The 18,867-nt window shown below is 51.9% G+C and overlaps 1 protein-coding gene across 2 annotated transcripts in view; it reads right to left on the minus strand.

Moving 5' to 3' along the window:
• The window catches only part of CAPZB (capping actin protein of muscle Z-line subunit beta), a 133,017-nt gene that overhangs the window by 9,743 nt on the left and 104,407 nt on the right, over positions 1–18,867 (minus strand). For both annotated transcript variants that reach the window (XM_088790274.1, XM_088790273.1), the window contains exons 5-6: positions 8,579–8,720; positions 8,094–8,210 (exon numbers count right to left, since the gene is read on the minus strand). In XM_088790274.1, the coding sequence (XP_088646400.1) occupies positions 8,094–8,210; positions 8,579–8,720 (259 nt within the window). The remainder of the gene's footprint in view (positions 1–8,093; positions 8,211–8,578; positions 8,721–18,867) is intronic.

Here is an 18,867-nt window from a genome sequence, read left to right on the forward strand (position 1 = left end):
CAGTGGGGCAGAGGCCGTGGCACACACAGACCTGTTTCCTTCGCCCCCTTGCTCACAGCCTTGCCGACGCCCTCCACACCTGGTCAGGGTCAGCTTGCTGGCAATGCTGACCTACCAAAAACAGAACTATTTTTGCAATGATAAATTGTTGTATCCTATGAAAGTGGCTGCCAGAGCAAAACATTTTTATGTGCTGTGGCCACACAGATGTCCTACAAGGTGGTTCCAACCAAGTCTGAAGTCAGAGGCCAGGCCGCCTGTCCCTATCAGGCAACTCTGCTCTCTGCGGTTTGGACACGGAAAGGACATGGGCAAGCATTCGGAAAGCGGCTGTTTTCCTCAAAAATGGCATGCGGTACCTCCCACTGCCACGTGGCACTCTCCAGGGAGCACAACCTGGGGGGGGGCCCTAAAGGAAGCCAGCCCCCCACTCTGGAGCCTGGGGGCGAGGGCCTAGGCCTGTCCAGGCTTTGACTTTCTTGCCTCTACTTTGTACTAAGTGAGACACATCTGCCCCATGCCCAGAACGGCAGCTCCATCCCCGGGACTTCCGGTCCCGGCTCTCGGGTAGAAGCTGGCAGCACGCTCCTGGTTATGGAGCTGAGCTCGGGTGGGGCTGGGACGTAATACGCTGTGAAGCTGTATCAGAAGACAGTGGTCAGCCAGCCTCTTGATGAAGGTTTGCTTTGCCCAGTTTCAGACAGTTTTAATTGAGCCTAAAACTATACATATTCGAGAAGATGGAGAAGTGTCGGCTTGTGAGACATGTGACAGTGGCAGCAGTAATATTAATCGCTATTATTCATTGAGCAACACACCATGTGTCAGAATGGTTCTGTGTTTCTACTCTACAGCCATCTCTCCAAATAGCCATTACCATAGTAGCTCCACGGCGAGAATGCCGTGAGTTTCAGAGAAGGGACGTGGTCTCTGCAGGTCACACAACTGGAAAGTGACTAGGCTAGGGTCTGAACCATGGTCTGGGTGATTCCAAAACCTGTTTTCTTCCATGAAACCTCTTCATTTGCTTAACTTCATCCACATTCTTTACCAAAAAAAAAAAAAAAAAAAATCAAGGCCAAACCACACTCCAGGGTTGGAAACTCTAAGCAGCCTCTATCCCTGACTCAACAGGCTCCCTCCGCACCCCTGCACCCCCAGGGATCTCAGGTCCCTTCTTCTCCTGCCGATATTCACAATGGGACAATGGGACAGTCGCAGGGAGGCAGTCTCACATACCAGCTTTTCTTCAACCAGGCCCTGGGTCACTCCACTCAAGGTCATCTGATAATACCAAACGTCCCCTAGAAGCCACACTGCTGAAGCATCGCCACCCTGAACCCAGGTCACCTCCTAGATAGAACACAAGGGGCACAGCTGTCACTGTGCTTCCCCAGTGAGCCCCTGGTGCTTGGTGCAGCCCTTCCGAGTTCCCCTACACCTGGAAGGAAGGCCACAGGCCTCTTCAGCCCTAAAACATACGGCTCTGTCTAACAGACAAGTGCGAGTCACAGGATTTCCCTGCGGTGACACTCAGGCAGGCGTCTCTGCTGGCCTTCTGCTGCTTTTACATCACCAGCGTCTACTCCTGAGCGGAGACGAGAGCTTGGTTTGCAAACGACCGGCCTAATCTCCCCACTTGGCAAAACATTCCACCTTCGTTTCTAAATATTTAGAATCTGAAAAAAATATCAAATGAACATCTGCAGGGCCTGTCCCTGGACTGGAAACCTTGCATCTCTTTCCAGAGATTTATGGTTTTGCCTCTTTCCCACGTCTCCAGCTGCCACACATAAGTGACCTCTCAATGCAACTTACTTTTCAACAGGTTGGTACTTGGCTGGCTCCACAGGCTTCCCAGGGGGGCCTAGATGGCAGCCCGCCAGAAGGCACGTCCCGCCCTCCTGCCCTGGAAGGATGGCACCATCTGGCTGAGATGAGCTTCCCCACAGACCACTGCTCACCTTTCCTCCCACAGCTGCAGGCATCTGCCAAAGCACTTGATCTGCTTCGCTTTCCAGCTCACATCCCTAAGGAACACCTTCTGGTGGGGGTCGGGGAAGGAAAGGCCACAGTAGAGGGGACGGGGTGGGGGCACTGAGGGAGCGTGACCTGGGGTGCACTTGGTCTGCGCCCACTGGGGTGTGTGATAACCAGGCGGGACACGCAGCTCAAGCAGTAAGTCATCGTGCAATTTACCCCCAATTTAAAGAGAGCTGGTGAGAGTTCCATTTCACTCACTTGCACGCCCACAAGCCCGCTAAACAGAACGGAGGGCCTGGGGGCAAGGCCTGGAATGTCTGAGCAGGGCCTCCAGCCAGCCGAAGCCTCGCCCTCCTAGATGGGGCATGGGGGACAGGAAGTGGAGGAGGCCCTGGGGGCCACACCCAGAGACGGGCAATGCAGGCCGCTGCTGAGGCTCGGAAGCCCTGTGTTGCTGAGCGGTGGCCCCTCCAACTCAGGGGTGGTGGTGGCGTGTGTAACTCAACCGGCTGTCTGGACTCTGCTGGACGTGAAGCTGGGAGAATCGGGAGCCCTCAGTCCTGCCCGTGCGCCCCTGCTGAGGTGTACCCTGATCGCAGGACGGGGACGGCACCTGGCACCGTGGGCCTGGGGAGACAGCGTCTTCCCTCCTGTCGCACGTGCGGCAAGAGGAAGGCAATGAGGCCTAGTTTCCAGAGGAAAAGCCGAGGCCTGGGTCACAAGTGGGGCTTAATGGAGGAACTCAAGTGAGGAAGACTCATCTCACCCCCGTCGCTCACCCCAATCCTGGGAGCACCCCAAGCCTCTATCAGTCTACTCCAAAATGTCTCCCGGCCTGTCCCTCCTTTTCTACTTCTGCCTTTGCCTTTCTTGCTTATTTCTTGCCTTGAGGCTGACACCAACTCCCTCACTGACTTCCTGACCACAGGCTTGTTCCCTCCGGCCCTGGTCACCTCTCTCCTGGGTGACTCTAACAGCCTCATTCTGCCAACCCACCCTTCGTATCAGCCGGCAGAGCCATCTTTGGAAAACACAAATATGATCAGATCAGTCCACCACCTAAAAACCTTAAAACCCTCCTCGCTACCTGTGGTGGGGAGTAGGGCTCGTGTGGTCAGCTCGTTTCCTACAGAGTAAAATGACAGGCACCCACGGGTGGTGGGGCTGAGCACACTCCCAGGAGGCCTGACCCCTTCACGGACTCCACCGCTCCGCACTGCCTGTTTCTGGGGTCACTGGTCCACTGCAGCTGCCCAAGCTGCTGCGGGAGGGGCTGCCAGCAGAACGTCACCAGGTGCTCCGAGGGCAGTGTGCCATCTACACTGAGCTGACTGCTCTGTGCATTTCTGTGCAAATGTGGACTTAGCGTCTACTGGATGCCGGGCACAGGGGACAGATTAAGACCAAAAAAACATAGTGTGACAGGAAGCAGCCTGTTTTTTTCCTAGGCAGACAAATCTGTGTTCAAATCCTGGTTCTGCCTCCTACTAGATAAATCACCATGAGCAAATTACTTACATCTTGAACCTGTTTCCTCACCTGTTAAGTGGAAATGACTATCTTGCTTACAATCTAATCCAAGGAGACAGCCGGCACAACTGTGCATGTTCACTTTTTTTTTTTTTTTTTTTTTTTTTACAAACCACCCAACAAATTGCATGGCTACTCCGCCATCTTGCCCAGAACTCTCGCAGGTCCACTCTTTATCACTGATTTGCTCAACTTTTCTGGAACCCTTTCGTCTCCCATCCAAGGCAACCACAGACGTCTCTCCTCCAAGGCTCATCTGGGACACACAGCTAAACCCACAGCCCTCACTTCCCGTTTGCTCAGAGGCTGTGCATCGTTAAGTTAACTTAGACTTGTCTCCCTCATCGCTTCCCGGCCCCTCCCTTTCCAGTTACTTACATTGGAAACCTGCCCCAGCTCTAATGCACCTCAGATGAGTTATGTGGCCGGCCTTAGGATGATGACAGAAGCATGAATTTCCTCATTAAAGCCCAAGAGCACAAGGCAATCCAAACAAGGCCCGTGGCCCCGGCCCGGTGTGCTGAGGACAGCCACTCATCAGGCCTGTGTTTGGCTTGGCAGGAGGCACTGCTCACGGCAAGCCGGAACCAGACCCTGGCCATGGGTTGACAGCTCTGATTTAAACTATTAGGAAGGCTGAGGATTAAATATTTGTCCAGGTCACTGTAAACCGGGTGGAATTATAAACAGTTCAGAGCGGTAAGTGATGCAGGAAACAGTCTCCGGATACAAATTTAGGACTTTCCACCATTGCCCAGGTGGCAGGGTGTGGGGGCGGCAGGCTGTGGTAGAACTGGCTGCCTGGTGGTTCGGCTGCCCCTCGCTGGTCAACGGTTCCTGGAAGACCAGGGCCCATTTCCATGCAAAACAATGGGCTCTGCCCCAGGGAGCACTGCCTTGGTGCTGGGGTGGCATGGGGACAGCCTTGCCCAGAGGCCAGAGCAGGCGATCCCCAAGATCCCTTGTGGCCTCAGGCCCGTGACACAGCAGAGGCAGTGGAGGTTTAGCACGGAGGCTCCGATACACATCCTAAGCATCCTGGCCAACAACAGTCGCCGTGCATAACGATCTTCCAAACGCGTGAAGATGCTTTTGTGACTAGAACGCAAATTCACTGAGAAGAGTTAGTAAGTTGATCCTTTCTGGCATATTCCTAAAGCCCCCCATCGCACTGCACTGGCACCAGGCCTGGCCTGGGGTGGGGCTGGCAAGGATGCTCAACATGGGCCCTTAACCAAGGGTCTCAAACCTCAAACCTGCTTAGATGCCGAAGGTGGCATGTGAAGTACAAGTTAAGGTAAATCTGCTCCGGGAGGCAGCACCTTCCAGTCCACGCTCTCAGGTCAGCTTAGACACACCTCCACGTGGAGGGGCATCCTGGCCAGGTGCTAATGATGCCTGAGCAAGAGACAGGCACGCAGTAGCTGCGATATTGTGATTTCTAAGAAACACGCATTTGTCATTCAGAGGACCAAAATATATTTCTTATACATATTTGGTCTTCATCCCATTCCTGGCTCACAGCTCCCAAAACCCTTGGAACTTCCTGAGCAGTAAGAGTAATAGGAGCATCTTCTGTTAAAATACTTGATCTCTTGTCCTCAGTTACTAAAAAAACACACAAAAAAGTTTCAGAGCCGTAAAAGTGAAAGGGGTGTCTTATTGTTCATAACAAGCCCCTCTCCATAACTGGGTTTATGCCAATGAGGTGACTTTTGGGAAACACCTAAGGACGGGGGCTGGTTGCCAGGAAAACTGACCATAAGTAGAGGGGGGGAACTTTCAGTCACACCCATGATTTCCAGGGAGTGGAGAAGGGCTAGCAGTTGAATCAATCACCCATGGCCAATGAATTAATCAATCAGGTCTATGCAAGGAAGCCGTAAGCCTCCATAAAAACCCACAAAGGATGGGGTTCGGAGAGCTTCCAGAATGGGAACCAGAATGCTTCCAAGTGCCACTATGCCAGGCCCAAAATTCCAGGACAGAAGCTCCTTTGGCACCTCGCCCAATGTATCTTTTCATCTGGCTGTTGATCTGTACCCTTTAACATTCTCTGTAATAAACCAGCAATCTAGTGAGTAAACAGGTTTCTTGAGCTCTGCAAGCTGCTCTAGTAAATTAATTGAACCCAAGGAAGGTTCTGTGGGAACCTCTGTTTCATAGCTGGTCAATCAGAAGGGTGCATGGCAATCTGGACTTGCAATTAACCACCAAAGGTATTGGGGTAAGGGCTTGGGGGAGTGACCTGCACCAGTCTTACAGAACTGAGCCCTCAACCTGTGGGATCTAATGTGTCTCCATGTAGTGTCAGAATTCAGTTGACACCCTGCTTGGTGGTATGGGGACCACTCCCCTCCTCACGATGGAACGAGGTACAGAACCCAGAAGAGTAGCACTTGTCAAATTTTCATGTGCACATAAATTACATGGAGAATTCTGTTTAATTTAGATCCCGATTTGGTAGGTTTGGGTAGGGCCCAAGATCTCTGCATTTTTGACAAGCTCTTTGGTGATGGTGATGCTGACGCTGGTCCGGGACTAGGCTGCGAGCGGCAAGGCACAGACGGCCCAGAGCTGCAGACCTGAGGCTCTGGGAGAGGCGGCCTCCCTGAAGGAGCTGCTCATGACCATAGGATGGGAAATGGACAAAGCAGTGCTTCTCACAGCACAAAAGGAGCCTGAGGTACAGACATGGGGTGAGCCCGGATGAGAGTGAGAAGAAAGAAACCACAGCCAAGCCTGAAGTCACCTGGTCCTACTAAAGCAGGAAGCCAGCTGGGATACGGCAGGCGGTGCTCAATCGCAGACGGCTCAAAGGGCATTTATTTGAAAATGTAAAGCCCTACTTAGACGGTGGATTTCTAACTGGATACACAAGCTCACCCTAAAGAAAAGTACCCTAAGAAAGATGATTATCAGGCCGATGTATCCCTCTAAGGAAGTCTCTGGTGTCCATCCTGGAGGGCTCTGAACTTGGCCTTGAGCTCATTAATATAAGTTAATGTGCAAATAACAAAGCCAGAAGGAATAGCTAACACGTGGATGACTGAAATCAAGATTCAATGAACTCATGGGCAGAGTGGATCAAAAACAAAATGTGAGGACAAATTTAAAATCATATTAAAAAAAAAAAAAGATTTACTGCATGAGAACAGAATGGGAAATTCCTGGACCCTCTGTGGTTCATGGGAAAGAGATGGGGGTGAGAACACCAGGGGGTGGCCATTCTCTCGACTGCATGCGTGTGAGGTACCAGCCTAAGCAACCCTGGCCACGTTCTGGAGGACAGTTTCTATTCTGGATGTCATTTTTTATGGAGGCTGATGTAAAAGGAACAACCGGGTTGCCTTTCAAAGCAGGGAGCCCCTGGTCACGTTGGGAATGACCTCTGAACTCTTCCAAAGTCAAGATCCTGTGACTCTAGTAGCCTTTTGACTGCTTTGGACAAATGTACTCATTCTCTCTTCGGAGTGTTGCGAGCTTTGAAAAGTAGCCTGCTTGGGCCTACACTGGAGGATTCTGGTGACTGTCACACAGCGCCATCCTTGGAGAGCTGCTATGTGGGGGCCAGAGCCAAGCAGAGAGCGGGCCGGTCACAGTACTTGTCTGTTACCAGTCACTACCAGGCACGTGCGTGAGGAGGCTGGTAAACCCGTTTAGATGCTTAAAGCAGGCGCTCCCTCTTCTGTATCTTTTAAACTTTTATTTCAGCCTTTTCTAGCATTTTTGGGGACCCTGGCTACTGTCCCCCAGCAGCCTGCTGCCATGGCTGTGCCCACCCCACCTACACGGTAACATCCACCAGCTGTCTCCGCAGACAGCACCTTCCCACCGGTGTCTGATGTCTGCTGCTTGCCCACAGCCGTCCCTCCCCCTACTGTGAAAAGCAGCCAGACTTTACTCGAGGAAATCAACATCTCCTTTCCATCTACACTGCCTCGGGTAGTCACACGAGCCACATCTGGCCAGACTGTTTCCTACCCCCTAGCCTCAGGAAATGATTCTGTGATGGACCAGCAACCCAAATCGGGCCAGTGAGACATTTCTGGGGCACAGTAAACCTCCTGAAAGAGAAGCTCTGTCCCCAAGACTACCGTGTGGCAACAGAGTCCTGGCGGCATTCTGGGCGTCGCAGACCCAGCCATGCTGAATGAAGCCTGGACTTCTGAGTTCTGTGAGCTGACTCGTTTCCATTTTTGCGTAAGTCAGAGTTTTACTTCTCTGTCACTTGCAACTGAGTCGTAATACATGATCTGAATCATAACTGAGAAATTCATTCATTCTAAAATGTTAATCAGCAGTATGTCCTAAACATCACAGGAGCGTTTTAGTGTAAACACCTCGACCCAAAGAGAAAACCTCCCCTGACTGCACCTTGGGAATCCCCAATAGGCCTGTGGGGAGATCACATCAGGCAGAGGCTGCCCCAGGACCCCTCTGCGGGGACACCTGCTCACCCATCTCCAGGTACGGTCAGCGCTTAGGCTGCCCCAGGGACCCTCTGTGGGGACACCTGCTCACCCACCTCCACGTATGGTCAGCGCTTAGGCTGGCCCCTGTGGCACTGGCAACCCTACCTGTCTGGTAAGGCTGCCTCCGAGGTTCATGGTGCCAGAGCCGGATTTGTTGGTTTGCAGCCAGAGCATCACTGTGGAGGTCAGCTTGTAATGGGCGGTGCGGCCACTGGACTTCTCCTGGGGGACGAGACAGAGAACAGAACCTTGCGTGCAAACCCAAGCTGAGGAGAGCCTGAGGTGGCCCCTGAGTTCAGGGTCTAACACGTCCCTTCCTAAGACATTACCACAATATTACCTTTCTTGTAAAATCCCAACTGGTTTTCAAAGGGACTCAATCTACAATCATGTGCATTTGGTTCTTTGGGGATCTTTACTAATGACTACTGCAATCCTGACTTATCTTTATCCAAACAGCTTCAGGACAGTGTTTAGAAATAAACAGTGGTGGGTTTAGGTGTCACCGTACGCCCCCCTTCAAGAAGCATCTGTTAGAGAACAGGGGCTGCTCCGGGAGGCCCTGGCAGCCCGTGGCCGGGGAGCCGTACCTGCACTTCCACCACGTGGATGGAATCCCAGCAGCCTTTGATCTTCTTTGATCCGTCTCCAGCCTTCTTTATGAGGATCACGCCAGCAAAGCCATGATCCAGATCCCAGAGGTAGACAGATGACACGCCGCCTTCAAAATACCTGCAGGAAACAGGCCCACGTGCCCATTAGATGTTAAACCTGTCAAATTACAGACCATCAGCCCAGGTCCCAGGGGTTGTCATTCAGCAAACGTTCACCTAAGTGTCTGGCTGGGATTAAGGACCCCTCCATATAATGGTCGCAGGGTTGATGCTTGCATGTTTCATGAACATCCAATGGTTGGGGCTGCGGGTGCAGCAACCCCCACCCAGGGAGGGCAGGTGTTCACAGAAAGAACGTGGCTTCAGAGTCCTCAAGATGAGTCTGAGTCTGAGCTCTGCCACGTACTGTAGCTTTGTGCTTTTTGGCAAACGTACTAAACTTCTCTGGGCTTCAGATTCTTCTCAGACGAAGGATGCAGCAAAATGTGTGATGTACAGCAGACACTCAGTGGGGGGGGTCATTACTACTGAGTAACCGTTACTGTCCGATATCCCTAACTTCTGGGATGGCTATTTTACAGGGAAGCTAAAGAAAAAAAACTGAGGAACAAACACTTCCTCACCCAGAACCCTTCAGGCCTGGGCGCACCAGGGCTTCTATGGCCTTTCAGAGCAACCTGCTACCACCCTCCTGCCAGGAACGAAGGGCTAAGTGTGGGACGGAGCTTCCTCCTCAGGCCTGAGTCAATACGGGAACATTCCTAATTAACATCAAGTGCAAGAAGGAAAGAAAAGGCCAGAGGAGAAAAGGCAATCAGGCTAGGCTGCCAAATCCAAGCGACCGAAGCCAGCAGCTGTGACAGCATCAGGACGCTGCGAGTACAGATCTGAGGAGCGCAGAAGGCAAAGGAGGACCATCGGCGGGTGCGCAATGTCTCACATTCCGCTGATGACAACTAAAACTGGAACCGTCTCGCCAGCACATTCTTTACCAGGAAGTCTCTGGCCTCGCTGACCCCAGATAACCCCTGCTCAAAAGTGTGGCAGGCACTCTGGGACCTACCGGACTGTGACCTCAGGCGTGAACAGCAGCAGGCAGGCAGCACGGTGGTGGGTGATCATGGGCTTGGGTCAGACAGGCGTGGGTGCCAGCCCCTGCCCTGCCAGTTACCGGCTCTGCTCATGCGTTCCTCCACCTAACAACTATTTATTAAGGGCTACCAGGTACCAACTGTGTGAACTGGGTCTTAGAATCATTACGAGACAAAAACAACAAAGTAGATACCCGACTCAAGATTATCACTAATTTATTTTTCCCCCCTTCTTTCACCTCCACCCCCCCACTCTGGTTCAAGCTGTTGTTTCTCAGTCTAGTTGTGTAGGACACAGCTCCCTGGACCATGCAGGTGTTATGAGCCTTGTGCTCCCCCCAGGCTGAGGCAGTCGGTCACCAGTCGCTGGTCGGCCGCTCACCCACGGCAGCTTTCACCGGCTGCCGGCCACTCACACTGGCTACTGGTAGCCCATGGCACCTTATGGCAGCCCAGCTCCAGAGAGAGCCGTTGTTCACAATCTTAGCTATAGAGGGTGCAGCTCACTGGCCCATGTGGGAATCAAACCGGCCCCCACCAGGCCACCACCTGGCCGGCCCCCATTAATTTTAGTAACAAAAATAAGTACTAAAAAAAAACACGTCTGTGAATTACTGCTCAAATAAAGTTGTTATATAATAAAAATACAAAATGTTAATATGAAGAGGGTATAGGTGAAGAAATATGAGAATTTTCTGTACTTTTTTTCTGTTTTTGCTAATTTTACTGTAAATCTGAAACTATTTCTAACTAAAAAGTGTTTGTGCAAGGGTCAGTGTGTGATAAACACCAGAGTGTAACCAAGGGACAAACAGGCCACGGAAGTAGCCCTTTCTCACGAATGACAGCCCCTACCCGTGAGCTGTGGGGTGGGCGGCTGTTTCACCCTCTTGCTCTAAGCTGCTGCGGGCCTGCTGGGCGGCCAAGGGGTCCTTCCCAGGTCTGCTACCCTCGGCCCTCCTGGCCAGGAATCCTCCAGCAGACTGGGGCCGGCCCACTGCTGCCGCCACCACCACATCCTGTCCCCACTGCTCCATTCCTGCACCATCGCTGTGATTAAGCTGTCAAATGAAATTCACAACTCTGCCTCCCCTGGCAAGAAGCCTGGGAGGCAGGTGAGGGCAGGACTGCCCAGGATACTGATGCCAGCCCCGATGCCAGCCCCGGGGCTAAATGTCAGTCAGACAATGGAGGGTGGGGAGGTATTTGGCTCCAGACAAGTCTAACACTGAGAGGGAAAAAGTGTGAGTAAAGGAACAGACACAATTGAGCCCAGCACTCACTGCCATTCTAGGTGACCTCTAGGACATTAGCCAACCCGGGCACTCAGGGACCCCACTCAGGAAGATTCTTTCTCTGGGTCCAAATCTCTTCTCAACACTGCCCCCCATCCTCCACAAACACTCCCCCGGGACAGGGGCGGGGGGCAGGCCCCACACGCCTCTGTAGGGCCCTCCTGGCCTGGATCAGCCCTGCTGGGCACTGGGCACACACGGCTCCCAGGACATGTGGAGATGGAGCCGTCACTGCGGGACCGGGGTCCTCGCTCTGCTCAGGTCAGTGCGCAGCAGGGGCTCCAGGGGCCTCTCCGGCTTGTTCTCTGGATTTGGGTGGCTCCCTTGGCTCACAAGTTCACTAGGAGGCACCCCAACACTCCCAAGGGAGGAGAGGAACAGCCCACAGCAACCTGCGAACACCCGTCCTCTTGGTGACCGTTGTCTGGGTTCTCCCACTTGGTTTTCCCTTTTAGTCTGCTTCTAGGGAGAGCAGCCCCACATCAAAAGGGAAAAAAACAAGTTTAAAAAACGGTGGCTTTTTCTCTGCTGGCAAGAAGGATGGGCCAATAATTCCTTCTTTCTGTTGGCCATCTTGGAGTGAAGGCTTGAAGCTCAGGGGGTATTTGCACCCTCCCAACCTCTGTTGTCCCTGTCACAGGCTCACCGCCCTGTGTGAGCTGGAGCGCACAGGAGAGCGGACCAGGCCGCCCTGGAAGGGACCCAGGGGAGATCCTGGGGGTTTAATAGCCCTGTCGACAGCACTCGGCGAGCCATTCCAAAGCGCCAGGAGGCCTGCAGTTGATCCCCCCACCCCCATCCCATCCCTTAGATTTGTTTCCTTCCAGAAAAATTAAAGCAGCGGCATGAATGTTTTATAAGGTGGAAGTGGCCGTTTCCACGCCAACGTCCCACCCATGGCCCGGCTCCCACACTGGCAGCTTCTCCCTGGCTTGCTCAGCTTCCCTGGGGGCCACACTGACCAGGCCCAGAGTTTCAAAATGCTGGAGACAAAGGAGGTAAAAATGTGATCTCCATTCTGACCTCTGTGTGGGTTACTAGTCCCCCAAATTAAAAAATTTATTGCAACAACATTATATAAAAGGGAAATTTAAAAATTAGCCCACAGTACCATATATCAACTTATCCCATAAATCTGATTTTTTCCAAATTCCCGTCCAGTCTTTGTCCAGATGCGTAATTTTTATATAACCATAAGCACAGCGAGGGTACTGCGTTGCGTTCAGCTTTTCTCACTTGGCGCACAATCATTAGCACTTTTCCATGGAGCCACATGACCTACGTAATTGTTTTTAATAGCTGAGATAGTATTCCACGGGGAGTAGCCTCGTGTACAGTCCATTTGACTTTTAATAAAGAAATGACGGCCTCACTGTGACTGTTCCCTCTTCCAGGCGGACGTGCTGCCTCGGCAGGTAGGGAGGGCCCCAGCCCCACAACAATTCAAGAACGGACTTGCATTCCATCCACCGAGAGGGATCTCCAGAGACTCGAGAGGCTGCAAGTCTCAACCCGAGGTTCCAAGACAAAGGGAGCAGAGGACTACGTGATCAGAAACGGCCGTTTCGGAATCACTCAGAAGGAGCAGCCTCTCCGACAAGTGCTGTCAGGACCGCTGCGTGCACAGTCGGTGGCGAGGTGACTGCGGGGCATACAGACAGCCCCCCATTACATGGTTTACGGCTCTGCTCTGCGCGTGAAGCATTAATTAAAGAGGGACCTCAACAAGTTTTTGAAAATTTCTTCTTACCTACTGTACTTTGATCATAATGACATGAAACAGGAAAAAAAATAATTTTTATGTGGTTCACATTTATGAGTTTTTACATAAAGGCTTTTGTGGGTATTTTAAGAATGTGCTAAAATGTTGTCTGAAACCACATAAAGCCATCTGAGGAGTCGCCCGCCAGAACTAACAGCACACACATGGAAGCACTTTAACTGGCCTTTGTATATTTAATGAGTCAAATAGTATTAATATTGTTTAAATGCTAACATGCTATTTCAATAAGGTGGCTCTACCATCGCCAGCAACTTGCTCTCGGGCCTTGCACGTCAATGCGAATGAATGATCAAATGAGGCCCAGGGCTGAGAGCAGGCTACAGAGGACTTAACGCGGCCCAGCCCTGAGCTCTGTCCCTGCTCCATAATTTCAAAATGCTCCGCTCACCGGGGAGAGAGGGAGGCAGGCTCAGCTGACTCGGGCTCAAGAGGGGAGGCCCTCTTCCTGCAGTGAGGTCTCTGGTCAACTGGCAGCTCGGAGAACATCTTTAAAACGTGGAGGCCTGAAGAGGAAAGCACGGGCTTTTCTTAGGCCTGAAATCCACGCACGTGAAGAGGGTGAAGGACCAGTTAGCCAGACAACACAGGGCCAACCTGCAGGGAGACTGTGGAGAAGCTACCTTAGAAAGTCTTGAACCATGAAGCGGTGGGGCCTCTGAAAGCTCCAGGAACATCGGGAGTAGGGGAGAGGACAGATCAACCTAGGAACTGGAGTAAAACTCTCTGCTGGGGTCCACTGGAGAATAAAGCTTCGACAATATCGGTGAATTCCAAGACTTTCCCAGTGAACACTAACATTTTCTACAGCAAATGGAACTGCAGAGAATCCTGACAGTTGGGACTAAGAAGATGGGGACACTCTGGGTTGGCTCCATAAGTCCCACCATTTGAAACACAGGACATTGATTACAATAGGCAGAAAGAGGGTTCATAAACTCCAAAAGACCACGTTACCGGGGACACCTCTGTGCTGGATGAGCCAGGAGCAAAAGGCAAGACCCTCAGGAGGGGCTATTAGTATCAGCTGTCAATTACAACTAAGCATCTGGTTGAGTTTGTTCTCCATCATTGGTTACACCCCTGAACCCTCTTCTCCAAGTTCCATGTCGTTTTCCCCTGAAAACCACTCTTCCACTTGAATCGCAGTCATGTGTACAGATCCTATGTCCATAACTCTTCAACCACAGGACTTCTGGGGGGAAGGAGGAAAAACATGGGACAACATAATACTTCACACTCAAAATGACCTACTTCACAAAAGAAAGAAGAAAAGAAAATATTTCGGCTTCCAAAGCTTTATGGAGTGTTTGAAGCAGAGGAATGTAAGGAGACCTAGGATGGAAACTTGTTTCGGGAACCTGAGCTGTAGCTACGAATTAGCCAATTCCCGGTCTTGGCCAACACAAGGCTGCAAATGTAAAAGGAAAGATGGGCTGGAATGGACTTTGAAGTTGGCCTTTAGTCCTTCTTTTCAAATCGCCTCTCGGGAGAACAGCCGGATTTGTGCTTCTAATGCAGAGGCCCCCCCAACAGGTAACGAGCCACAGGCCACGACTCTCCACAGAAGAACCAAAGCCAGGACAGACCTGCCGGCAGCAGGCCTTTCAGGGTTCACCCAGACCTGGTCTTTTAACCACAAATGGCGGGGCGCCATCACAGGGTGGCGCCTTCAAAGGACTTGGACCGCTCGCAATGCAATAACATCTGCAATGCAGAGGTACAGACAGTCACCCCTAAACTCAGACAAGCCAGGGAGCATTGCAAGGTAAGCTCTCTAGGTGCTGGAGTATGAGGGGGCTTTCTTCTGCAGTCGCTTCATTAAATAAAACTGAGAGGAAGGAAAGGCGTATTTATCTGGCACCAATGTGGTGCCAAACACTGCTTTCCCATTTGTCAAATGACAGAGCTGGGTCAGCGGCTCATGGGGGTCTCTTCCAGCTCTGACTGTCAAGAATTTGGTGGCTGCATTGGGACCTGTGTGAGGTAGACTGAGCAACAGCGCAGATACCTAATAGCTTAAGCAAGTTGGGTCGAAACTCTGCTTACATGCCTCCTATGACAGGGAACTCATTACATTCCCAAGGCAAACATTTCCGCTTCAAACAATTCAAACAGCTGAGTGAAAATTTCTACCTAGTGCCGTAGGGAACCACACAAAACAAGAACTTCATGCTCTTTCCTCATGTAGTCCTTTTAAATATCTAATGATGGCTTACGTAAACCCCAAGATTTCTTTTTTTCTGGCCTTCTTGTCGTTACACTATTTTTCATAAGACCTAATTTTAAGTCGCCATACCTTGGTTATGCTCATGAGAACATGGCACGAGAACAGAAGTACGCGTGACTGTGCGTGAACCAATGGGGAGTAGAGAGCAGCATGTCTCTCGGAATAGAGGCTACTTCTTGCAGTCGTCTCAAATGAAATTATGTTGTCTTAGGTGTTATTATGAAATGGTCTCCCACATCCTATACTTTTAAGAGCTTGGAATCCTGGACCCATGACTATCACTTTCCACTCAAATCTGTTTTATTCAGTTCTCACAGACATGGCTTCACCGTTTCAATTTATCTTTTGTGCGGTCCAGCTCTCCAAACGTCAGAATTCCAAGACTCTCTAGAAAGAATACTGCACGCTGAAGTGAGGCTTCTGTGGGGAAACTTACAGTCAACCTGGAAGGTCTGTACCCTTCTTTCAGGGTGGGGCAACAGTACAAAGGTGGGAAATGCCCATGGCCTCAATTCTGACTGCAGGTGAAGGGACCTGCGTGAAGGGACCTACTGGGGTGTATGAGGGAGCGAGAGAAGGGGATATATGGGGCCGGGGGGGGGGGGGGGACTCGGGTGAAACGCCAGCTGAAGAGTTCTGACTAAAAATTTACATCGGTGCAATTCAAACACTTGGGATCCTTGTATCATCTAGTGCCAAGCTGCCCTGACAAAGTCCAAAGCTGAGATTCCATGAGAACCTTACTTCCCTTACTCTGTGTCCTTCTGTCACGTATATGTCTGTTCTGCATCTCAGATCTCACTAAACAGTAGTAGCAAGAGCTGTGATAAGTGGTGATGAGGGACAGTTTACTGTAACAAGTACTTGGTCACAGCAACGACGACGAGGTCATATGGTCCCTCAATCAAACAGAAACTCCCATGCTTGATGACTGATTTAATGGCAAAGACAGGGAGATTAAACCCAGAGGGAGAGCCATCCCACCAGTGGCTGAGGCTCTGTCCCCAAACGTATCTTTTTGCTTCCTCCCATCCAAAAACGAAAAGGAAACCCTCAGCTACTAGCAGTTGGTTTTTCTGATCAGCCTTAACATCCTTCCAACATAAAAAGGCACCTGGTACCCACAGGTGGGAACAATTCAATTCCACCCCAGGAAAAAAGAAAACTCTCCAATTTGCTTGGAAAGGCATCTAAAACCTGGCTTCCTTCCTTGCAATGGAGATCAGCATTCCTTTTTCGTTGGCTCCAAACTGGTCACTGTCGAGAAGCTAAGCGTGTTCCGTGTCCAACAGAAGGATGTGGGTGCTGCCCGATAGGCACAGCTTCTGGAAAGCCCACAGACAGCTGCAGAAGGCAGGCTGACAGCCACAGCCGAGGGGATGGGAAGTGTGGGCTCTGCCCCACGCTGGTGGACCCGCCTCCCTGCAGGCGCCTCTGTAAAACCACCTCATGGATGTAGCAGGAAGAGCACAGGGAGCAGTGGCCCGGAAGTCCTGGCTACGGAGCCCAGCACACAGCAGGCATGTGACCACTGGTGGCTGCTCGTTTTCACAAGGGTCTCCCTCTCTGGGCTGAGAGGGGCAGATCGTCTCCCGTCTTCCTCTAACCCTGATGTGTTCTCAACTGCCCACGAAGCACAGTCCCATCCCCACAGCCCGGGGGGCGGGGGCGGGGGCCAGCTCCGCACAACGTGGAGAAAGATCGATGCCCGGCCAGCCCAGATCCGCCGCTGAAACCCGATCGCCCTTGTTTGTGTGTTGAGACCAGCTGTTTTCACCACAATTTGTGGACCGTGTCCCAGAGTCTGCCCATGGACATGGGACAGGTATTCTGCGGAAATGCCTCCCAGGACACACAGGTGCCACAAGCCCCTGAGCACACATACCGATGGGCTTAGGCATGTGCGACTTGAGTGCCAGCTGCACTCAGAAGTGCACATCTGGACTGCGGCTACAGCACTTTACGGCCTCTCTTTACAAGGCTTTTATTTTTTTAACTTGAAGAGAAATAATGAAGGCCTCTCTGGAAACAATGGTGTCGCTGCAGGGGCCGCCCATCTGGCTCTGGGGTCTGACCAAACCGTCTGCGCGTGGCATCGCGGAGCCCACCTCATGAGAATGACAAGGCCTTCTGCAATTTCAAAGCCATCACTATCATCCAAGAGCTGCCGTTTTTGAGAAGCCATTCTGGGTCAGACGCTTTGCAAACATTATTTTACAGTTAAGAAAGCAGACAGCCAGAGAGAGAGAAAGGGAAGCACCCATGTCACACGGCTGAGAAGTGGGGAGCTGGGGTTTAGCCCTGGGGTGGGGCTGGCCCCACATGGCCCTGGTTCAGCCTGTGAGGTTGAATTCAGGTGAGTTAAACACACACACGCAATTAGGCCCCTGTACACAATGCTGCCTCAAGGGGAAGGAGAACATCAGAGAAGGAAAGAAGGGGTACACTGAGGGGCCAGGAATCTGAGGCACGCCACTGAGTACCCTGTGTTGGGAATTCTGGAAAGGAGGGTTCCTCTACCTCAGTGAAGCAGCTAGGGCCTGCTGACTGAACCTTTGGAAGACCACCCATCCCTGACACTGCCACAAAGCAGCTTCCCAAAAAAGAGGGATCTGCCAGCAGCCTGGGAAGCAGCCAGGGAGCACAGGGCCTCGAGCAGGAGCTTGACCACCAGAGGGCGCTGGTCCTTGCTTCTAGGTGGTGCCTTCGCCCCAACACGTGGACCTGCATGACCCAAAGCGTGACTGCCACATGCTTACAGGAACCCACCAATTCTGGAGGAAACTGAGTCCCTGATGCTGACTCGGGGATCGTGTCGGTAAACAAACTTGTTTTCCGCACACTCCTGCTTTCCACTTGACTTCCTTTTAGCAGATACAATCTGACAGCGCGTGCCAAGGCCCCGAGACCCTGGCCTGTAGCCTCAGGACGCCACATGAAGACGAGATGCAGTGGATGCTCCCTCCCTGGCCTCCAGGCTGGGGCAACGCGCAGGCTTGGCTAGACTCACTCTTTAGGGGCTCTAGAAACTAGCAGACATCTTTGATTAAGAACAGTGGTCACAAGGGGGCTGAAACTCATACTCTGAGAGCAGGAAGTAGACTCAACTCAACTCCCCAGAAGGTGGTCAGGGCTTCTGTCAACCCATCTCCCTATTCCATTAAAACGACACAACTGAGCTGGACTTGGGTTTCCCCAATAACTGCTTCCAGCACTTTCACACACACAAGTCCAAGGCTGTGGCAAGCCGGAGTCCCACAGCCGGCGGGGCGGGATTCTCAGAGGCCCTCTGTATGCCTGGCTGAAGATACAAGTAATATATGGGAAAAGCTCAAATACTAATTATACGCCAACAAGCTGAGAGCCAGACAGCACTTCTGTCTTCACCCCACTGTCTCTGGAGCACAAGATGTGCAGCAACTGGTACTTGTCCCAGGGTCCTTCTGGAGACCTTTACATCTGGGAAGAGGCCCCACACCTCTGGGCAAAGGCAACAAGGCTTCCGCATTGTGAGCCACTGAGACCTACCTGAGGGGGCAGGGAGCGAGGGCAGATGTGCCAAAGCAGACGGCCCAGGGTTCATCCAGCTCCAGAACTTCCCCTGAACAGTTCTCCTGTGACCTCATGCTGACTGCTCAGTGCTCTCACCCATGTCCCAGTGGGGTTCTGATGCTAGACACTGAAGTACGTTGGCCTGGCTGTTTCTGGCTGTGGGACGCACTGGGTAACAGATCTCACTTAGCCAGACCGGGGAGAGTAGTGAAGACTCAGTAGCCAGACTGAGAGAAGTCTGGGGCAGGGTCCTTCCACTCCCGGCCTCCAAACTGCTCACCGAGGAATTTCTTAGGATGTACGTCCCAGCTCTGCTG

Source organism: Rhinolophus sinicus, chromosome 14 (assembly GCF_057876585.1).
Source record: "Rhinolophus sinicus isolate RSI-liver-muscle chromosome 14, RSI-T2T, whole genome shotgun sequence".
Lineage (NCBI taxonomy): Eukaryota > Metazoa > Chordata > Mammalia > Chiroptera > Rhinolophidae > Rhinolophus > Rhinolophus sinicus.